The sequence below is a fragment of the Sphaeramia orbicularis genome, chromosome 11 (assembly GCF_902148855.1).
Source record: "Sphaeramia orbicularis chromosome 11, fSphaOr1.1, whole genome shotgun sequence".
Classification (NCBI taxonomy): domain Eukaryota; kingdom Metazoa; phylum Chordata; class Actinopteri; order Kurtiformes; family Apogonidae; genus Sphaeramia; species Sphaeramia orbicularis.
This window is the reverse complement of record NC_043967.1, coordinates 52,568,905-52,592,678: the sequence shown is the minus strand read 5'-3', so window position 1 is coordinate 52,592,678 and position 23,774 is coordinate 52,568,905. Positions and strand designations below refer to the sequence as shown.

The following is a 23,774-nucleotide window of genomic DNA, read 5'->3' as shown; positions in this document are numbered from 1 at the left end:
GTTCAGTTTGTGGAAGCGGATTCAGTCAGGAGTCAAGTTTACGCAGTCACATGACGTCCCACATGGGAGAAAAAACATTCAGGTGTTCACTTTGTCACATGTGTTTTAGAGACAGAAGTGAAGTCAGTAGACACATGAAAGTCCACACAGGGGAAAGGTCATTTGATTGTTCAGTTTGCGGTAAAAGATTTACCAATAAGTCAAACTTAACTGCTCACATGAGGCTCCACACTGGTGAGAAACCATTCAACTGTTCAGAATGCAGTAGAAGATTTACTCAGAAAATAGATCTGGAGCGTCACATTAGAATCCACACAGGAGAGAGACCTTTCAGCTGTGCAGTTTGTCAGAAGCGCTTCACACGTAAATATCATCTTCAGATACATATGAAGATCCACACAAGAGTATAGACAGAATGTCACATTCACAGGAATCAGACCAACAGAAACTAAAGAACATAAGAATAATGACACGGGAATGTTATAGAGTATAATCTGCATAAATAATTTCAACTGAGTTCTTGTTCATTTTTCTTAATTATCTTCTCAATCGTGACATGTTTTTTGTTTAATGAATGTATATGCATCCTTCGTCTGTTCTCTTTTTGTAATTAGAAAAAAAGAAAGATTTTTTTAAAGTGAGATCAGCTGTTGAAGAGTCAGACTAACAGGATCCAAATTATCACAACATCTGAGAACTAGAGGGGAAAGAGATTAAAGCCAATAAGACAAGACAATAAAAACATTTGTCAATAGTTTCCACCATGTCCTTCAAAAACCTGCCTAGAAATCACGTTATTCAGGTCTGAAATTAATCTTTAACTCTATAATAAACATAATTGTTGAAAATGATGTGTAGATCAAAGTAATAAGTACATAACTTCTAAATCGACATAACTGAACATCAGACTCAATGTAATGAATCACTAAATGTGAAAGTGAACACAGGACAAAAAAACCTTTTAGTCTTCTACAGAAAGAAAAAGTTCCCATCTCAACTAAATCAGAGATAATTTATAATAATTTATCAGAATCACATCAGGATGTTGAGTTACACTATTCAGACAAAGGTACTGGGACACATTGAATTCAGGTGTTTCATTAGTAATAGGGGTGGGGCTATAAAACGATGACTAATGTCTTAATATAATTTCATATGAAAAATATTTGTATTTCACCTTTAGGGCTAATTTTGCGTTCATTTTTATCTACATGTACAAAATGCAGACTTTGCTTTAACTTAGTTTTACTTGATGTTGAATTATTTTCATAATTACTCAGACATTGGAATTAATAGAAAATGTTAACTTTATACAGCTAAATTTTAAAGAGTTAATAGTTTTCTCGTTCCCCCTGATCATTTATAGTCTTTGATTTTGTAGGGGCTTTCATGACGTCACGGATACACTCTGACCCCGGAAGCTGTAAAGTGTCTCCAACTGTACATGGTTTCTAATAAAAGTTCTCTTTTTTTTTTTCTTGCATAGTGTTTTTTTTTTATTCCAACCGAACCAGCAGAACCTGTGTATCCGGATGAAACCGACTGACTGCACTTTGTTCTGTTCACATTCTGTGTTTGTATTATTTCTGATTTATATGTTATTAGCTCAGTGATGCTAATGTTAGCTTAGCTCACTAGCTAATAGACCTGCCAATGTTTGATGAAGACGAACTGTTTCTGACGGAGTTTGTGTGAAGAAAAGGTGACAATGGCCCAAAAAGTCAAGATTTTGAGATCACTGGTGGAGCAGAGACTAACTGCAGCTGCTGAAGAGATATTTGGGCTGTTTGAAAGAACCATGGCAGAGTACGAGGAGGAACTTCGTCGAACTAAAGAAGAAAACCAGAGACAAAGACAAATACTGGACTGTGTTTGGAATCCGAGAGTCCTGATACACAAAACAGGTTTGAACACATTTATCCCTAGTTTAGCCAAAGGTCTTAATGAAAATGAAATGGCATACATTTTAATTATTTAAACTTTACATACTTACAACCATACTGAACAAAAATATAAACGCACCACTTTTGTTTTTGCTCCCATTTTTCATGAGCTGAACTCAAAGATCTAAAACTTTTTCTGTGAACACACAAGGTTTATTTCTCTCAAATATTGTTCACAAATCTGTCTAAATTTGTGTTAGTGAACACTTCTTCTTTGCTGAGATAATCCATCCACCTCACAGGTGTGGCAGATCAAGATGCTGATTAGACAGCATGATTTTTGCACAGGTGTGCCTTAGGCTGGCCACAATAAAAGGCCACTCTAAAATGTGCAGTTTTATCACACAGCACAATATCACAGATGTCACAAGTTTTGAGGGAATATGCAATTGGCATGCTGACTTCAGGAATCTCCACCAGAGCTTTTGCCTGTGAATTGAATGTTCATTTCTCTACCATAAGCCATCTCCAAAGCTGTTTCAGAGAATTCATGAAGAAGACTGTGCGAGGAAAATGGTGGTCACACCAAATACTGACTGGTTTTCTGACGCCCCCCCGGACCTCCCAATACTGTAAAACTGCACATTTTAGAGTGGCCTTTTATTGTGGCCAGCCTAAGGCACACCTGTGCAATAATCCTGCTGTCTAATCAGCATCTTGATCTGCCACACCTGTGAGGTGGATGGATTATCTGAGCAAAGGACAAAGGAGAAGTGCTCACGAACACAGATTTAGACAAATTTATGAACAATATTTGAGAGAAATAGGCCTTTTGTGTACATAGAAAAAGTTTTAGATCTTTGAGTTCAGCTCATGAAAAATGGGAGCAGAAACAAAAGTGGTGCGTTTATATTTTTGTTCAGTATATTTTTTATGACTGCTAAATCAAATTTTTTTTTTTTTTTTTTTTGCATTTTAGTTTTTATAGGTGATTTATTACTATTTATTATATTATCCTCTGTGTTTTGCTTTTTTGTGTGAAAATCAAGTATATTTCTATATTTAATGTACTGTCCATGTAGATGTCAATAAAACCCAGAGTAAATTCAAATGTTTTTGTTTTAATCAAAGCAGAGAGAACTGGAGAAAATTTGATTTTTTTTTTCTCAGCCAAATATTTCATTCACCGAACACAAACCCTGTGTCTCCATCCACTGTCATTTATCAAACTTGTGGGTTTTACTGGTGAGTCAGTGTTATAGAAGGTAACGGTGTTTCCACATTCACTATGGAACCTCTGAATGTCCAAATGGGTCATATCTGATGAACATGAAGTGATGACAAACTGCATTTTACACCAGTTATTTAAATGTATTGATAGGATTAATGGATCAACAGATCTTAAACATTTTAGATCAGTAGATGCTTTTGGATGTTCAGGCTTTTAAGAGTCAATATAGGATATTTTCATTTCCAAGTATGATACTTTAGTTTTACAAATATTATTAAATGTCACATGTAACATGTATTTATTGAATGAAAATCTGATAGTTCTGTTTACAAAACTATTACCTTTCCCTACATACAGGTCTAAATCACTGTTTTCTGAGGTTTTAGAAGTGTGTATCATCATGATTATTTAATCAATACATTTATTATCTTTATCATGACTCTCTTCTCACTGATTTCTGTTCATTACTAAAGTGTTAGATTTTTACTGGCTGATAATTTACTTCAAGGTCAAAAAAATATTTATTATCTCTAAGGGGGGATTCTTAATGTCAGAGCTGTTTAAACTCTTCCAATAGAACTGACAGTATTATCACCAAACTCTAACTGTATCTGAAAATTATAACTGTATTACCTCATATCTACAGATGTCCAGCAGCTGTTGGTGGTTAAAGAAGAGGTTCTTCCTGAGCAGCAGGAGTGGAATCCCATTGTGGACCAGGAGGAACCAGAAACAGAGCCCCCACACATTAAAGAGGAACAAGAGGAACTGTGGACCAGCCAGGAAGCTAATATCACCAAGTTCCCATTTACTACTGTCCCTGTGAAGAGTGAAGATGAAGTTAAGTGCTCACAGCTGAATCAAACGCAAACTGAGGAGAACAAAATGGAAGCAAATAAAGTGGACTGTGGAGGATCAGAACCAGCCAGCAGCTTCCATCCACATAGACATTTACAAACAAAAACCGATGAGCAGAATGAAGACTGTGAGGAAACCGAGGACAGTGATGAAGACCAGACCCTGAACCACAAACCTGAGTCAAAGCTTCCAACAAACAGCTCAACTGAACAGATGGAAACAGAACCTGATGGAGAAGATGGTGGAGGATCAGATCCAGATATTAACCTTGTCCACATGGAGAGCATAAAGAGAAGAACCTTTGGCAGTAAGAGTTTACTGGAGGAACACATGGACACTCACACAGGACAGAAACTGGTTGGTTCTTCTGAATGTGAAGCAACATTTTCTCTGAAGAAAAACATGACACAGGAAATAAACTCTCCCAGAGACATGATGACAAATAATGACAGGACTTTAAGTAATGTGGAATATGAAAATAAACCACACCACTGCTCTGTGTGCTCAAAGACATTTTGCTCGAAGTCAAAGTTAGAAATCCACATGAGAATTCACATGGGAGAAAAACCATTCAGCTGTTCACTGTGTCACAAATGTTTTAAAGACCAAAGTGAGGTCAGGAGACACATGAGAGTCCACACAGGAGAAAAAACATTTGATTGTTCAGTTTGTCAAAAAAGATTTACCAGTAATTCAACTTTAACTGGTCACATGATCATCCACACTGGTGAGAAACCATTTAGTTGTTCAGAATGTGGTAAAAGATTTACTTGGAAGATCGATCGGGAGCGTCACATGAGAGTCCACACAGGAGAGAGACCTTTCAGCTGTGTAGTTTGTCAGAAACGCTTCACACGTAACTATTGTCTTCAGACACATATGAAGATCCACACGAGAGAATAGAGAGGATGAAACATTCACAGGAATCAGACCAACAGAGACTAAGGGTGTTTTCATGCAGCGTACTCGAGTCCGTAGCGTACTTGGATACGTCCACACCTTTCCTGCAGATGTTGCGTTCACACGTGTACTACGGCCCCCGTGCCTGAGTACAAATGGATGTTACAGGGTTGAAACAGAAGGTGGTGGTGTGGAAGGAATTCTGTCCATATCCTACAAACGCGGAAGTTGGAAGAAGACAAACCCTTACCTGTCAGCCTGTTCGAGGCAAAGTGAAGCAGAGTGACCTTTGTTGTCCATGATATATCACAGAGTGGTTCGTTTGACAAGGTGAGCCCATGCCATGCGGATCTGAGGCTTTTTCAGGAGACAACAGCAGCGTCTCCATGGAACGGTTGCATTCATATGGATAGAATTAAGTGGACTTGGGGGTCCAGCGTACTCGGATACAGACTTGAGTATGCTGTGTGAAAACGCCTTGAAGAACATGAAGAAGAATGATACATTAACATTTTAGAGGAAAATCTGCATAAATAATTTTAACTGATTCATTTTTCCTAAGTTTATTTCTCTTAATTATTTTCTCAATGGTGCCATTTTTTTTTTTTAAATTAAATGAATGTAATTACATCCTTTGTCTATTCTCTTCTTTTTGTAATTCGAAGACTTTTTTTTTTTTTTTTACTGAGCTCAGCAGTGGTAGAGTCAGACTAACAGGAACCAAATCATCACAACAGCTGAGAACTCGAGGTGAAAGAGGTTAAAGCACGACAATAAAAACATTTGTCGATAGTTTCCACCATGTCCTTCACAAACTTACCTAGAAATCACATTCATGTGTGAAATCCACCTTTAACTCTATAATAAACAGAACTGTTGAAAGTCATGCGTAAATCAAAGTAATAAATACATAACTTCTAAATCTACATAACTGAACATCAGACTCAATGTAATGAATCAGTAAATGTGGAACTGAACATAGGACAAAAAAACAGCTTTTTGTCTTTTACAGGAAGAAAAAGTTCCAATCTTGACTAAATCAGGCTCAATCAAAACCTGAAATCAGAATTTGTCAGAATCACATCAGGATGTTAAGTTACACCATTAATTTCATATTAAAATAAATGTTTGTGTTTCATCTTTAGACCTAATTTGGTTTACATGGTCATATACATATACAAAATGCAGACTTTGCTTTTATTCATTTTTACTTAATGTTGAAATATTTTCAGCATTGCAATTGTTTCAAATGTTTTACCTCTAGAAAATCTAGGTGAATCATTTTCCATCACTTCACCCAAACAAGGAAAAAGTAAAGCTATGAGTGGAGGAAATGGATTTGAGAGATATTCCACAGTTCATCTGTTCATCTGCTTGTATCAGACATCACAGACAGCAGAACAGAACATGTTTCACCACATGTACCAATGAGTCTCAGTCTGTTAATTTTAGAGTCTGAACTTTGAAGAGAATACAGATCACAAATGTGTTCTCCAATTTGGATACAATGGAAAGTTCAGATTTCAGCTTTGTATCAGTTGGGACTGAACCAAATATTTGGCTGTATATACTGACTTGTCTTTAACGCCCTGATGAGCTGAAGAAGTTCAGATTTGGAATTAGTGCATCTTACTGAGGTAAAACCAGATATTTTTGAATGGATTAATAGTTTTCTGGTTCCTCCTCATCATCTGTGGTGTCTTTTTTTTCTGATCATCTGCTGTCTTTTATTTTGTAGGAGGTTTCGTGACGTCACAAATGCACTCTGACCCCGGAAGCGCTAAAGCGTCTCTTACTACACGGATTGTTTCTAATGAACGTCCGCCGGTTTCGCCAGTATAGTGTTTGTTTAAGTGCAACCGAACCAGCAGAACCTCTGTATCCGGATGAAACCGACTGACTGGACTTTGATCTGTTCACATTCTGTGTCTGTTTCATTCCTGATCCACCTGTTATTAACTCAGTGATGCTAATGTTAGCTTAGCTCGCTAGCTGCTAACAGACCTGTCGGTGTGTAATCGAGACAAACTGTTTCTGACGGAGTTTGTGTGAAGAAAAGGTGAAAAATGTCCTCAAAGGGGCAGATTCTGAGGTCACTGGTGGAGCAGAGACTAACTGCAGCTGCTGAAGAGATATTTGGGCTGTTTGAAAGAACCATAGCAGAGTACGAGGAGGAACTTTGTCGAACTAAAGAAGAAAACCAGAGACACAGACAAATACTGGACTGTGTTTGGAATCCGAGAGTCCTGATACACAAAACAGGTTTGGACACATTTGTCTGTAGTTTAACCAAAGGTCTTAATGAAAATGAAGTGGCATACATTTTAATTATTTAAACTTTACGTACCTACAACTATTTTTGTGATGACTGCTAAGTATAATTTTTTTTCTGCCTTTTGCCTTTTATAGGTGATTTATTACTATTTATTATGTTATCCTCTGTGTTTCACTTTTTTTTTTTTTTTTTTTTTTTTTTGTGAAAATCAAGTATATTTCTATATGTAATGTATTGTCCGTGTAGATGTTCATAAAACCCAGAGTAAATTCAAATGTTTTTGTTTCAATCAAAGTAGAGAGAACTGGAGAAAATGAAATATTTTTTCTCAGACAAATATTTCATTAACCAAACACAAACCCATTGTCTCCATCCACTGCCATTTATCAAACTTGTGGGTTTTACTGGTGAGTCAGTGTTATAAAAGATGACAGTGTTTCCACATTCACTATGGAGCCTCTGAACATCCAAATGGGTCATATCTGATGACCATGAAGAGATGACAAACTGCATTTTACACCAGTTATTTAAATGTATTGATAGGATTAATTGATCAACAGGTCTTAAACGTTTTTGATCAGTAGATGCTTTTGGATGTTCAGACTTTTAAGACTTAATATAGGATTTTTTTTTTTTATTTCCAAGTATGATACTTTAGTTTTACAAATAATATTAAATGTTACATGTAACATGTATTTGATGAATGAAAATCTGATAGTTCTGTTTACAAAACTTTTACCTTTCCCTACATACAGGTCTAAATCACAGTTTTCTGAAGTTGTAGGAATGTGTATCATTGTGATTTATTTAATCAATACACTTATTATCTTTATCATGACTCTCTTCTCACTGATTTCTGTTCATTACTAAAGTGTTAGATTTTTATTGGTTGATAATTTACTTCAAGGTCAAAAAATATTTATTATCTCTAAGGGGGGATTGCTAATGTCAGAGCTGTTTAAACTCTTCCAATAGAACTGACAGTATTATCACTAAAATCTAACTGTATCTGAAAATTATAACTGTATTACCTTGTATGTACAGATGTCCAGCAGCTGTTGGTGGTTAAAGGAGAGGTTCCTCCTGAGCAGCAGGAGTGGAATCCCACTGTGGATCAGGAGGAACCAGAGCCCCCACACATTAAAGAGGAACAAGAGGAACTGTGGACCACCCAGGAAGCTAATATCACCAAGTTCCCATCTACTCCTGTCCCTGTGAAGAGTGAAGATGAAGTTAAGTGCTCACAGCTGAATCAAACACAAACTGAGGAGAACAAAGTGGAAGCAAATAAAGTGGACTGTGGAGGATCAGAACCAGCCAGCAGCTTCCATCCACATAGACATTTACAAACAAAAACCGATGAGCAGAATGAAGACTCTGAGGAAACCGAGGACAGTGATGAAGACCAGACCCTGAACCACAAACCTGAGTCAAAGCTTCCAACAAACAGCTCAACTGAACAGATGGAAACAGAAACTGATGGAGTCAACGGTGGAGGATCAGAGCCAAACATTAACCTGGTCCACATGGAGAGTGTAAAGGGAAGAACCTTTGACAGTCAGAGTTTACTGGAGGAACACATGGACACTCACACAGGACAGAAACTGGTTGGTTCTTCTGAATGTGAAGCAACATTTTCTCTGAAGACAAACATAACACAGGAAACCAACTCACCCAGAGACATGATGATCAAACATGACTTGACTCGAAGTGATGGGGGATGTGAAAAGAAACGCAACCATTGCTCTGTGTGCTCAAAGACATTCCGCTGGAAGTCACAGTTAGAAGTCCACATGAGAATCCACACTGGAGAGAAGCCATTTTGTTGTTCAATTTGTGAAAGCAGATTCACACAGAAGTCAAGTTTACACAGTCACATGAAGTCCCACACAGGAGAAAAACCATTCAAATGTTCAGTGTGTCACAAATGTTTTAGAGACAGACGCGAGGTCAGGAGACACATGACTATCCACACTGGTGAGAAACCATTCAAATGTCCACTATGTCATAAATGTTATGGAGACAGACGTGAGGTCAGGAGACACATGAGAATCCACAGTGGTGAGAAACCATTCAGTTGTTCACTGTGTCACAAATGTTTTATAAACCGAAGTGAGGTCAGGAGACACATGAAAATCCACACAGGGGAGAAACCATTCAGCTGTTCAGAATGCAGTAGAAGCTTTACTCATGGGACAAGTTTGAAAAATCACATGAGAGTCCACACAGGAGAGAGACCTTTCAGCTGTGCAGTTTGTCAGAAACGCTTCACACGTAAATGTCATCTTCAGACACATATGAAGATCCACACGAGAGAATAGAGAGAATGAAACATTCACAGGAATCAGACCAACATAGACTAAGGGCATTTTCACGCAGCATACTCGAGTCCGTAGTGTACTTGGATACGTTCACACCTTTCCCGCACATGTTGCATTCACTCATGTGCACTGTGGCCCCATGCCTGAGTACAAATGGATGTTACAGGGCCGAAACAGTAGGTGGTGGTGTGGAAAGAATTCTGTCGATATCCTACGAATACGGAAGTCAGAAGAAGACAAACCCTTACCTATCTGTTAGCCTTTTTGAAGCAAAGTGAAGCAGAGTGACCTTTGTTGTCCCTGATATATCACAGAGTGGTTTGGTTGACAAGGTGAGCCCATGCCATGCGGATCCGAGGCTTTTTCAGGAGACAACAGCAGCGTCTCCATGGAACGGTTGCATTCATATGGATAAAATTAAGCGGACTTGGGGGGTCCAGCGTACTCGGATACAGACTCGAGTATGCTGTGTGAAAACACCCTGAAGAACATGAAGAAGAATGATACATTAACATTTTAGAGGAAAATCTGCATAAATAATTTTAACTGATTCATTTTTCCTAAGTTTATTTTTCTTAATTATTTTCTCAATGGTGCCATTTTTTAATTAAATGAATGTAATTACATCCTTTGTCTATTCTCTTCTTTTTGTAATTCGAAGACTTTTTTTGTTTTTTTTTTCACTGAGATCAGCAGTGGTAGAGTCAGACTAACAGGAACCAAATTATCACAACAGCTGAGAACTCGAGGTGAAAGAGGTTAAAACAAGACAATAAAAATATTTGTTGATAGTTTCCACCATGTCCTTCACAAACTTACCTAGAAATCACATTCATGTGTGAAATCCACCTTTAACTCTGTAATAAACAGAATTGTTGAAAGTCATGTGTCACTCAAAGTAATAAACACATAACTTTTAAATCTACATAACTGAACATCAGACTCAATGTAATGAATCAGTAAATGTGGAACTGAACACAGGACAAAAAAACAGCTTTTTGTCTTTTACAGGAAGTAAACATTCCAATCTCGACTAATTCAGGCTCAATCTAAAATCTGAAATCAGAATTTGTCAGAATCACAACAGGATGTTGAGTTACACTATTCAGACAAAGGTATTGGGACACATTGAATTCAGGTGTTTCAATCGTAATAGGGGGCAGGGCTATAAAATGATGTACAATGTCTTAGTATAATTTTATATTAAAATAAATATTTTTATTACATCTGTAGAGCTAATTTTTCTTTACCTAGTCATCTACATGTACAAAATGAAGACTTTGCTGTTATTTATTTTTTACTTAATGTTGAAATGCTTTCAGCACTATAATTGTTTTAAATGTTTTACCTCAAGAAAATCTGGGTGAAATCATTTTCCATCACTTACTTCACCCAAACAAGGAAAAAGTCAAGATGTGAGTGGAGGAAATGGATTAGAGAGATATTCCACAGTTCATCTGTTCATCTGCTTGTATCAGACATCATAGACAGCAGAACAGAACATGTTTCACCACATGTACCGATGAGTCTCAGTTTTTAAATTTTAAAGTCTGAACTTAGAGGTGAATACAGATCACAAATGTGCTCTCCAATCTGGATACAATGGAAAGTCCAGATTTCAGCTTTGTATCATTTTGGACTGAACCAAATATTTGGCTGTATATACTGACTTGTCTTTAATGCCCTGATGAGCTGAAGAAGTTCAGATCTGGAATTAGTGCATCTGATTGAGGTAAAACCAGATATTTTTGAATGGATTAATAGTTTTCTGGTTCCTCCTCATAATCTGTGGTCTCTTTTTTCCCCTGATCAGCTGCTGTCTTTTTTTTTTTTTTTTTTTTTTTTTTTTTTAAATTTGAACAATTAACATTGAACAGTAAATATACATAATAGTATACAACAACAAGGGTAGAAAGTTCCATAATTCACAAAATATTTTACATTATATAGAGAAATACATGTAAGACGTTAGGAAAGAAAAATAAATAAATAAAATAAAATAAAAAGTGCTCGAGGAATAAATCGAAATAATACAAATGGAATAAGATTATACATTTGACATATTTTTTTTTGTTTTATTTGCTTTAGAATTTCGACTTTCTCAAATTGTCAACGTAATTGGAAAAAAGGGCTTTGAAAACAGTGATGTTTGGACGTTGATGAGCTGCTGTCTTTTATTTTGTAGGAGGTTTCGTGACGTCACAAATGCACTCTGATCCCGGACGTGCTAAAGCATCTCTAACTTTACACGGACTACCTTAATTGAACGTCCGCAGTTTTCTCCTGTATAGTGTTGGTTGAAGTGAAACTGAACCAGGAGAACCTCTGTATCCGGATGAAACTGACTAATTGGACTTTGTTCTGTTCACATTCTGTGTCTGTTATACTCCTGATTTATCTGGTATTAGCTCAGTGATGCTAAAGTTAGCTTAGCTCGCTAACTGCAAACAGAACTGTCAGTGTGTGATGGAGACGAACTGTTTCTGACGGAGTTTGTGTGAAGAAAAGGTGAAAAATGTCCTCAAAGGGGCAGATTTTGAGGTCACTGGTGGAGCAGAGACTAACTGCAGCTGCTGAAGAGATATTTGGGCTGTTTGAAAGAACCATAGCAGAGTACGAGGAGGAACTTTGTCGAACTAAAGAAGAAAACCAGAGACAAAGACAAATACTGGACTGTGTTTGGAATCCGAGAGTCCTGATACACAAAACAGGTTTGGACACATTCGTCTCTAGATTAGCCACAGGTCTTAATGAAAATGAAATGGCATACATTTTAATTATTTAAACTTTATATACCTACAACTATTTTTGTGATGGCTTCTAAATATATATATTTTTTCTGCATTTTACCTTTTATAGGTGATTTATTACTACTTATTATCCTCTGTGTTTTGCTTTTTTTTTTTTTTTTTTTTTTTTTTTTTGTGAAAATCAAGTATATCAAATCAAAGTAGAGAGAACTGGAGAAAATGAGATTTTTTTTCTCAGCCAAATATGTCATTATCCGAACACAAACCCTGTGTCTCCATCCACTGTCATTTATCAAACTTGTGGGTTTTACTGGTGAATCAGTGTTATAGAAGATGATGGTGTTCCCACATTCACTATGGAGCCTCTGAACATCCAAATGGGTCATATCTGATGACCACTGAAATATTATTTTAATTTGGATGGTTGAATTCTTGGGTTTAATCACATATTCGTCAGTATTGGTCAGGATTCTTTGGTGTCACTAGATTTTCTTTGTTTCACTGGTCAGCTGTAAAGTTTTTAGGATAGATCACATCTTCGTCACATACTAAACTGACAGATATATGATCACAGGACTTTATCTTAGGCACACTTTTCAGTACACATGCCCATAGACGATCGTAAACAACAAGAGATAAGAGGTAAACACGGTCATTATGGGGTTTTGCATGGAGTTGAGGAATTACAGCTGCTTGACTTTAGAGTCAGATGGCAACAGTCCATTTTATGTGATCCAACCCACCCATGGCACAAGGTGTTCAGCCCATAGTTTGAAGATCAGCTGACAAGGATTATAAAAGTGATGTGCATGGCAATGTTTGGGATCCATTTTCCCTGCTCAGTATGTGCATCCTCAGTTGAGTAATATTTTGTTTGTGATCAGATCAAGTCAACAATAAATTTAAAAAATCAGACCTAAAAGAATCCGGACTTATTCTCGGAGCTGCCAACAAAAGAACACGATAACACCACGAAGAGATGACAAACTGCATTTTACATCAGTTATTTAAATGCATTGATAGGATTAATGTATCAACAGATCTTAAACATTTTAGATCAGTAGATGCTTTTGGATGTTCAGGCTTTTAAGAGTTAATATAGGATTTTTTTCCCCCAAGTATTATACTTTAGTTTTATAAATATTATTAAATGTCACATGTAACATGTATTTATTGAATGAAAATCTGATAGTTCTGTTTACAAAACGATTACCTTTCCCTACAAACAGGTCTAAATCACTGTTTTCTGAGGTTTTAGAAGTGTGTATCATTATGATTTATTTAATCAATACACTTGTTATCTTTATCATAACTCTCTTCTCACTGATTTCTGTTCATTACTAAAGTGTTAGATTTTATCAGCTGATAATTTACCTCAAGATCAAAAAATATTTATTATCTCTAAGGGGGGGATTCTTAATGTCAGAGCTGTTTAAACTCTTACAATAGAACTGACAGTATTATCACCGAAATCTGACTGTAACTGACAATTATAACCGTATTTCCTCATATCTACAGATGTCCAGCAGCTGTTGGTGTTTAAAGAAGAGGTTCCCCCTGAGCAGCAGGAGTGGAATCCCACTGTGGACCAGGAGGAACCAGAACCAGAGCCCCCACACATTAAAGAGGAACAGGAGGATTTGTGGGCAAGCCAGGAATTTAATATCACCAAGTTCCCATCTACTCCTGCCCCTGTGAAGAGTGAAGATGAAGTTAAGTGCTCACAGCTGAATCAAGCACAAACTGACGTGAACAAAGAGGAAGCAAATAAAGTGGACTGTGGAGGATCAGAACCAGCCTGCAGCTTCCATCCACATAAACATTTACAAGCGACATCCCATGAGCAGAATGAAGACTCTGAGGATACTGAGGACAGCGATGAAGACCAGATCCTGAACCACAAACCTGAGTCAAAGCTTCCAACAAACGGCTCAACCGAACAGATGGAAACAGAAACTGATGGAGACGATGGTCGAGGATCAGAGCCAGACATGAACCTGGTCCACATGGAGAGTGTAAAGAGAAGAACCTTTGATCGTAAGAGTTTACTGGAGGAACACATGGACACTCACACAGGACAGAAACTGGTTGGTTCTTCTGAATGTGAAGCAACATTTTCACAGAAGAAAAAGATAACACAGAAAACCAACTCACCCAGAGACATGATGACAAATAATGGCTGGACTTTGAGTGATGTGGGATGTGAAAATAAACCACACCACTGCTCTGTGTGCTCGAAAACATTCTGCTGGAAGTCAAAGTTAGAAGTCCACATGAGAATCCACACTGGAGAGAAACCATTCAGCTGTTCACTGTGTCACAAATGTTTTAGAGACCGAAGCGAGGTCAGGAATCACATGAGAGTCCACACAGGAGAGAGACCTTTTAGCTGTTCAGAATGCAGTAAAAGATTTACTTGGAAGATAGATCTGCGGCGTCACATGATGCTCCACACAGGAGAGAGACCTTTCAGCTGTGCAGTTTGTCAGAAACGCTTCACACGTAAACGTTATCTTCAGTCACATATGAAGATCCACACAAGAGAATCGACAGAATGAAACATTCATAGGAGTCAGACCAACAGAGACAACAGAAAATGAAGAATAATAATACAGTAACATTTAAGAGGAAAATCTGCATCAATAAATTCAAGTGATTTATTTTTCCTCTGTTTATTTTTCTTAATTATTTTCTCACTGGTGCCATTTTTCAAATGAAATGAATGTAAATACATCCTTGCCTGTTGTCTTCTTTTTGTAATTAGAAAGCTTTTTTTTTTTTTTACTGAGATCAGCGGTTGAAGAGTCAGACTAACAGGATCCAAATTATCACAAAAGCTGAGAACAAGAGGTGAAAGAGATCAAAGCAACACAATCAAAACATTTGTTGATAGTTTTCACCATGTCCCTCACAAACTTAACTAGAAATCACATTATTATTGTCTGAAATTCATCTTTAACTCTATAATAACCAGAATTTTTGAAAATGTGTAAAACTACGTAATAAATATATGATTGTTAAATCTACATAACTGAACATCAGACTTGATGTAATGAATCAGTAAATGTGGAACTGAACACAGGAGAAAAAAAAAGCTTTTGGTCTTCTGCAGAAAGAAAAAGTTCCTATCTTGGCTAAATCATGCTCAATCAAAAACCTGAAATCAGAATTTGTCAGAATCACATCAGGATCTTGAGTTACACTGTTCAGACAAAGGTATTGGGACACACTGAATTCAGGTGTTTCAATAGTAATAGGGGTTGGGCTATAAAACAATGACAAATGTCTTAATATAATTTCATATTAAAATAAATATTTTTATTTCATCTCTAGACCTAATTTTGTTTACATGGTCATCTACATGTACAAAATGCAGGCTTTGCTTTTTTTTCATTTTTACTCAATGTTTAAATGTTTTCAGCATTGTGATTGTTACCTCCGCCAAGGAGGTTATGTTTTTTTTAAAAAATGTTTTACCTCTAGAAAATCTCAGTGAATCATTTTCCATCACTTCACCCAAACTGAAGGAAAAAGTCAAGATGTGAGTGGAGGAAATGGATTTGAGAGATATTCCACAGTTCATCTGTTCATCTGCTTGTATCAGACATCATAGACAGCAGAACAGAACATGTTTCACCACATGTACCAATGAGTCTCAGTCTTTTCATTTTGGAGTCTGAACTGTGAGGAGAATACAGATCGCAAATGTGTTCTCCAATCTGGATACAATGGAAAGTCCAGATTTCAGCTTTGTATCATTTTGGACTGAACCAAATATTTGGCTGTAAATACTGACTTGTCTTGAACATCCTGATGAGCTGAAGAAGTTCAGATTTAGAATTAGTGCATCTCACTGAGGTAAAACCAGATATTCCTAATCAGAAAAAACATTATTTGTTAGTGACATCAAACTAATTGTATTAACAGAACTAACGGAAAATGTCTACTCGATACTGATACGCTTAAATGAATTAATAGTTTTCTGGTTCCTCCTCATCATCTGTAGTCTCTTTTTTTCCCTGACCATCCGCAGTCTTTTATTTTGTCGTAGATTTCGTGACGTCACAAATGCACTCTAATCCCGGAAGCACTAAAGCGTCTCTAACTACACGGATAATTTCTAATGAACGTCCGACGTTTTCTCCTGTATAGTGTTTGTTGAAAAGCAACCGAACCAGCAGAACCTCTGTATCCGGATGAAACTGACTGACTGGACTTTGTTCTGTTCACATTCTGTGTCTGTTTTACTCCTGATTTATCTGGTATTAGCTCAGTGATGCTAAAGTTAGCTTAACTCACTAGTGACTAACAGACCTGTCAGTGTGTGATGGAGACAAACTGTTTCTGACGGAGTTTGTGTGAAGAAAAGGTGAAAAATGTGCCAAAAAGTCCAGATGCTAAGATCACTGGTGGAGCAGAGACTAACTGCAGCTGCTGAAGAGATATTTGGGCTGTTTGAAAGAACCATAGCAGAATATGAGGAGGAACTTTGTCGAACTAAAGAAGAAAACCAGAGACAAAGACAAATACTGGACTGTGTTTGGAATCCGACAGTCCTGATGCACAAAACAGGTTTGAACACATTTGTCTGTAGTTTAGCCAAAGGACTTAATGAAAGTGAAACGGCATAAATTTTTAATTATTTAAACTTTACATACCTACAACTATTTTTGTGATGACTGCTAAATATTTTTTTCCCCTGCATTTTATCTTTTATAGGTGATTTATTACTATTTATTATGTTATCCTCTGTGTTTTGCTTTTTTTTTTTTTTGTGAAAATTAAGTATATTTCTTTTTTTAACGTACTGTCCATGTAGATGTTCATAAAACCCAGAGTAAATTCAAATGTTTTTGTTTTTATCAAAGTAGAGAAAACTGGAGAAAATTAGATTTTTTTTTTTCTCAGCAAAATATTTCATTAACCAAACACAAACCCTTTGTCTCCATCCACTGTCATTTATCAAACTCGTGGGTTTTACTGGTGAGTCAGTGTTATGGAAGATAATGGTGTTTCCACATTCACTATGGAGCCTCTGAATGTCCAAATGGGTCATATCTGATGAACATGAAGAGATGACAAACTGCATTTTACATCAGTTATTTAAATGTATTGATAGGATTAATGGATCAACAGATCTTAAACATTTTAGATCAGTAGATGCTTTTGGATGTTCAGGCTTTTAAGAGTTAATATAGGATATTTTCATTTCCAAGTATGATACTGCCCTGCAATGAACTGGCGACTTGTCCAGGGTGTACCCCGCCTTCGCCCTATGTAGCTGGGATAGGCTCCAAGCGACCCCCGTGACCCTAGTGAGGATAAAGCGGGTTCAGAAAATGAATGAATGAATGAAGTATGATACTTTAGTTTTACAAATATTATGAAATGTTACATGTAACATGTATTTAATGAATGAAAATCTGATAGTTCTGTTTACAAAACTATTACCTTTCCCTACATACAGGTCTAAATCACAGTTTTCTGAGGTTTTAGAAGTGTGTATCATTATGATTTATCTAATTAATACATTTATTATCTTTATCGTGACTCTCTTCTCACTGATTTCTGTTCATTACTAAAGTGTTAGATTTTTATAGGCTGATAATTTACTTCAAGGTCAAAAACTCTTTATTTTCTCCAAGGAGGAGGAGGAGGGGGGGGGTTCCTTAATGTCAGAGCTGTTTAAACTCTTACAATAGAACTGACAGTATTATCACCAAAATCTAACAATCTGAAAATTATAACTGTATCTCCTTGTATCTACAGACGTCCAGCAGCTGTTAGTGGTTAAAGAAGAGGTTTGTCCTGAGCAGCAGGGGTGGAATCCCATTGTGGACCAAGAGGAACCAGAAACAGAGCCCCCACACATTAAAGAGGAACAGGAGGAACTGTGGACCAGCCAGGAATTTAATATCACCAAGTTCCCGTCCACTTCTGTTGTGAAGTGTGAAGATGAAGTTAAGTGCTCACAGCTGAATCAAATACACATTGACGTGAACAAAGTGGAAGCAAATAAAGTGGACTGTGGAGGATCAGAACCAGCCAGCAGCTTCCATCCACATAGACATTTACAAACAAAAGCCGATGAGCAGAATGAAGACTCTGAGGAAACCGAGGACAGTGATGAAGACCAGACCCTGAACAACAAACCTGAGTCACAGCTTCCAACAAACAGCTCAACTGAACAGATGGAAACAGAAACTGATGGAGACGACGGTGGAGGATCAGAGCCAGACATGAACCTGGTCCACATGGAGAGTGTAAAGAGAAGAACCTTGTACAGTAAGAGTTTACTGGAGGAACACATGGACACTCACACAGGACAGAAACTGGTTGGTTCTTCTGAATGTGAAGCAACATTTTCTCTGAAGAACAACATGACACAGGAAACCAACTCACCCAGAGACATGATGATGAAAAATGACTTAACTCAAAGTGATGTGGGATGCAAAAAGAAACGCTACCACTGCTCTGTGTGCTCGAAAACATTTTCTGGAAAATCACATTTAGAAAGCCACATGAGAGTCCACACTGGAGAGAAGCCATTTTGTTGTTCACTTTGTGGAAGCAGATTCAAAGACAAGTCAACATTACACAGTCACATGACATCCCACACAGGAGAAAAACCATTCAATTGTCCCCTGTGTCACAAATGTTTTAGAGATCGAAGTAAGGTCAGGAGACACATGATAATCCACACAGGAGAGAGACCTTATAGCTGTTCAGAATGCAGTAAAAGATTTACTTGGAAGCTAGATCTGCAGCGTCACATGATGCTCCACACAGGAGAGAAACCTTTCAGCTGTGTAGTTTGTCAGAAACGCTTCACACGTAAATATGGTCTTCAGTCGCATGTGAAGATCCACACAAGACAATAGACAGAATGTCACATTCACAGGAATCAGACCAACAGAGACTGAAGAACATGAAAAATAATGATTCAATAACATTTTAGAGGAAAATCTGCATAAATAATTTCAACTGATTTATTTTTCCTAAGTTTATTTCTCTTAATTATTTTCTCAATTGTGCCGTTTTTTTTTTTAATTCAATGAATGTAAATACATCCTTCATCTATTGTCTTCCTTCTGTAATTAGAAGACTTTTTTTGTATTTAGATTGCAGTTGAAGAGTCAGACTAACAGGATCAAAATGATCACATTAGCTGAGAACTAGAGGTGAAAGAGGTTAAAGCAACACAATCAAAACATTTGTCGATAGTTTCCACCATGTCCCTCACAAACTTACCTAGAAATCACACTATTCATGTCTGAAGTCCATCTTTAACTCTATAACAACCAGAATTCTTTAAAATAATATGTTAAAGTAATAAATATGTAACTTCTAAATCTACATACCTGAACATCAGACTCAATGTAATGAATCAGTAAATACCATACCATAATGACTGAGAGACTGAGGGACGTGGTAGGGATGTCAGGTCCTGTGCTAGACTGGTTCTCCTCTGACCTGACTGGCAGAAGCTTCAGCGTGTCAATCAATAACATCCAGTCTGACTCAGCAGCTCTACTGTGTGGTGTGCCCCAAGGCTCTGTCCTGGGACCAGTCCTGTTCTTACTGTGTGTCCTCCCGCTTGGCCACATCATCTGGCAGTACAGTGATGTCTCCTATCATCTATTCACAGATGACATCCAGATATACTGCTCCTTTAAATCCTCTGAGCCCCACAAACTGAGTTCCTTAATCAACTGCTTGTCAGAGCTGAAGCAGTGGCGAAATGATAACAGCCTCCAGCTGAACTCCAGCAAAACGGAGACCCTCATCATTGCCCCAGACAGTGCAATCCCAGGGATTAAACAACACCTCAGAGACCTGAGCTCTTCGGTAAAGACCAAACTGAGGGATCTGGGTGTCATCTTTGACCAGGCCATGTCTTTAGAATACTACTCCAAACACCTAGTGAAAAACTGTTTCTTCCAACTCCGCAACATCTCCAAACTCAGGTCTATGGTGTCCATCAATGAGCTTGAGATGATCGTTCACGCATTTGTGTCTTCTCGCTTAGACTACTGTAACAGCCTTTCACATGCTTAAACAGAAGGAGCTGGCCCGTCTGCAGTTTGTCCAGAACTCTGCTGCAAGGCTTCTGACCCGCACAAACAGGAGAACCCACATCACTCCCATTCTTAAATCTCTCCACTGGCTCCCTATTTTATATCGTTTTCATTTCAAAATTCTGGTGCTAACTTTCCAGGCTCCACATGGCCAGGCCCCTGCATACATTACTTCCCTGATCCAGCCCTACAGCTCAACTCGTAGCCTGAGGTCTTCAGAACAGCACCTGCTGATGGTTCCACACACCTGTTTTAGCACACACAGTGACAGGTTTTTTAAAGCTGTGGCACCACACCTATGGAATGACCTGCCTCTACACCTACGGTCCATGGACTCTGTAGAGAGCTTTAAGAAACACCTCAAAACACCCCTGTTGGAACAGGCTTTTGAATTTCTCAACTGACTCAGGGCCACCACAAACTAATTGCACTTTATGTATTTATCATATTTTAAACTGTTTTTAATGGTATTTTATTGTGTTTTACGGGTATTCGAATTGTATTTTATTTGTACTGTTTTATTCGTTTTTCGCACTGTAAAGTTGCTACTTTACAGTGTTACATGTACTCCATGTGTCTCCCCCCACCTCCCACCTCTCCCCCAGTCTCTCTCTATCTCTGTTGCTCTCTCTTTTCTCCTCCTTTACTCTCTCTCTTTAACCCCAACTGGTCAAGGCAGAGGGCCATCTTTCAGGAGTCTGTGTCTGCTCGAGGTTTCTGCTGTTAAAGGGAAGTTTTTCCTCACCACTGTCACCAGTCACAAGTGTTTGCTTCTGGAGGATTCTGTTGGGTTTTTGTCAGTTTGATTTGATTTTGATTTGATTTGATAAAGCACTTTGTGATTCTGTCTGTGAAACGTGCTCTATAAATAAAATTTACTTACTTACTTAAATGTGGAACTGAACACAGGACAAAAAAAAGCTTTTTGTCTTCTACAGAAAGAAAAAGGTCCAATCTGGACTAAATCAGGCTCAATCAAAAACCTGAAATCAGAATTTGTCAGAATCACATCAGGATGTTGAGTTACACTATTCAGACAAAGGTATTGGGACACACTGAATTCAGGTGTTTCAATAGTAACAGGGGGTGGGGCTGTAAAACAATGACGAATGTCTTAATATAATGTCATATTAAAATAAATATTTGTATTTCATCTTTAGAGCTAATTTTGTTTACATGATCATCTACATGTACAAAATGCAGGCTTTGCTTTTATTTATTTTTTACTTAATGTTGATATGTTTTCATCATTATAATTGTTTTAAATGATTTACCTGTAGAAAGTCTAGGTGAATCATTTACCATCACTTACTTCACCCAAACTGAAGGAAAAAGTCAAGATGTGAGTGGAGGGAATTGATTTGAGAGATATTCCACAGTTCATCTGTTCATCTGCTTGTATCAGACATCATAGACAGCAGAACAGAACATGTTTCACCACATGTACCGATGAGTCTCAGTCTGTTAATTTTAGAGTCTGAACTGTGAGGAGAATACAGATCGCAAATGTGTTCTCCAATCTGGATACAATGGAAAGTCCAGATTTCAGCTTTGTATCATTTTGGACTGAACCAATTATTTGGCTGCATATACTGACTTGTTTTGAACATCCTGATGAGCTGAAGAAGTTCAGATTTAGAATTAGTGCATCTGATTGAGGTAAAACCAGATATTTTTGAATGAATTAGCAAAATTCTTATTTGTCAGTGACATCAAACTAATTGTCTTTACAGAACTAATAGGAAATGTCTTCTCAATACTGATACGTTTCAACGAATTAATAGTTTTCTGGTTCCTCATCATCTGTAGTCTCTTTTTTTCCCTGATCGTCTGCAGTCTTATTTATTAGGTTTCGTGACGTCACAAATGCACCCTGATCCCGGAAGCACTAAAGCGTCTCTAACTTTACACGGATTATTTCTAATGAACGTCTGACGTTTTCTCCTGTATAGTGTTTGTTGAAGTGCAACCAAACCAGCAGAACCTCTGTATCCGGATGAAACTGACTGACTGGACTTTGTTCTGTTCACATTCTGTGTCTGTTTTACTCCTGATTTATCTGGTATTAGCTCAGTGATGCTAAAGTTAGCTTAACTCACGAGTGACTAACAGACCTGTCAGTTTGTGATGGAGACAAACTGTTTCTGACGGAGTTTGTGTGAAGAAAAGGTGAAAAATGTGCCAAAAAGTCCAGATGCTAAGATCACTGGTGGAGCAGAGACTAACTGCAGCTGCTGAAGAGATATTTGGGCTGTTTGAAAGAACCATAGCAGAGTACGAGGAGGAACTTTGTCGAACTAAAGAAGAAAACCAGAGACAAAGACAAATACTGGACTGTGTTTGGAATCCGACAGTCCTGATACACAAAACAGGTTTGAATACATTTGTCTGTAGTTTAGCCAAAGGACTTAATGAAAATGAAACTGCATACATTTTAATTACTTAAACTTTACATACCTACAACTATTTTGTGACCAGTGCTAAATATTTTTTTTTTCTGCATTTTAACTTTTATAGGTTCTTTGTTACTATTTATTAAGTTATCCTCTGTGTTTTGCGCTTTTTTTGGGGGGGAAAATCAAGTATATTTCTATATTTAATGTACTGTCCATGTAAATGTTCGTAAAACCCAGAGTAAATTCAAATGTTTTGTTTCAATCACAGTAGAGAAAACTGGAGAAAATGAGATTTTTTTTTTTCTCTCAGCAAAATATTTCATTAACCGAACACAAACCCTTTGTTTCCATCCACTGTCATTTATCAAACTCGTGGGTTTTACTGGTGAGTTAGTGTTATAGAAGATAGCGGTGTTTCCACATTCACTATGGAGCCTCTGAATGTCCAAATGGGTCATATCTGATGACCATGAAGAGATGACAAACTGCATTTTACACCAGTTATTTAAATGTATTGATAGGATTAATGGATCAACAGATCTTAAACATTTTAGATCAGTAGATGCTTTTGGATGTTCAGGCTTTTAAGAGTTAATATAGGATTTTTGTATTTCCAAGTATGATACTTTAGTTTTACAAATATGATGAAATGTTACATGTAACGTGTATTTAATGAATGAAAATCTGATAGTTCTGTTTACAAAACTATTACCTTTCCCTACAAACAGGTCTAAATCACAGTTTTCTGAGGTTTTAGAAGTGTGTATCATTATGATTTATTTAATCAATACATTTATTATCTTTATCATGACTCTCTTCTCACACATTTCTGTTCATTACTAAAGTGTTAGATTTTTATAGGCTGATAATTTACTTCAAGGTCAAAAACTCTTCATTATCTCCACGGGGGGATTCTTAATGTCAGAGCTGTTTAAACTCTTACAATAGAACTGACAGTATTATCAATAAATTCTAACTATCTGAAAATTATAACTGTATTTCCTCCTATCTACAGATGTCCAGCAGCTGTCGGTGGTTAAAGAAGAGGTTCCCCCTGAGCAGCAGGAGTGGAATCCCACTGT

The 23,774-nt window shown here is 37.3% G+C and overlaps 3 protein-coding genes across 9 annotated transcripts in view; 2 read left to right on the top strand and 1 right to left on the bottom strand.

Moving 5' to 3' along the window:
• The window catches only part of LOC115428064 (zinc finger protein 37-like), a 161,745-nt gene extending 151,266 nt beyond the window's left edge, over positions 1-10,479 (top strand). The window contains exon 4 of the mRNA XM_030146874.1: positions 8,941-10,479. Within this exon, the coding sequence (XP_030002734.1) occupies positions 8,941-9,468 (528 nt within the window). The 3' untranslated portion in view covers positions 9,469-10,479. The remainder of the gene's footprint in view (positions 1-8,940) is intronic.
• The window catches only part of LOC115428086 (glutamic acid-rich protein-like), a 657,495-nt gene that overhangs the window by 194,039 nt on the left and 439,682 nt on the right, over positions 1-23,774 (bottom strand). The gene's annotated exons all lie outside the window — the stretch shown is intronic.
• LOC115428071 (zinc finger MYM-type protein 1) overlaps positions 1-23,774 on the top strand; it is a 179,357-nt gene that overhangs the window by 27,631 nt on the left and 127,952 nt on the right. The window contains exon 2 of one of the 7 annotated variants that reach the window (XM_030146893.1): positions 23,708-23,726. The exons of 3 other annotated variants lie outside the window; for them this stretch is intronic. The gene's annotated coding sequence lies outside the window, so the exon portion shown is untranslated. Of the gene's footprint in view, positions 1-3,760; positions 3,826-13,736; positions 13,781-17,987; positions 18,225-23,707; positions 23,727-23,774 lie in introns of those variants that run through there. 3 more of the 7 variants (XM_030146894.1, XM_030146890.1, XM_030146889.1) reach the window with 3 other exon arrangements.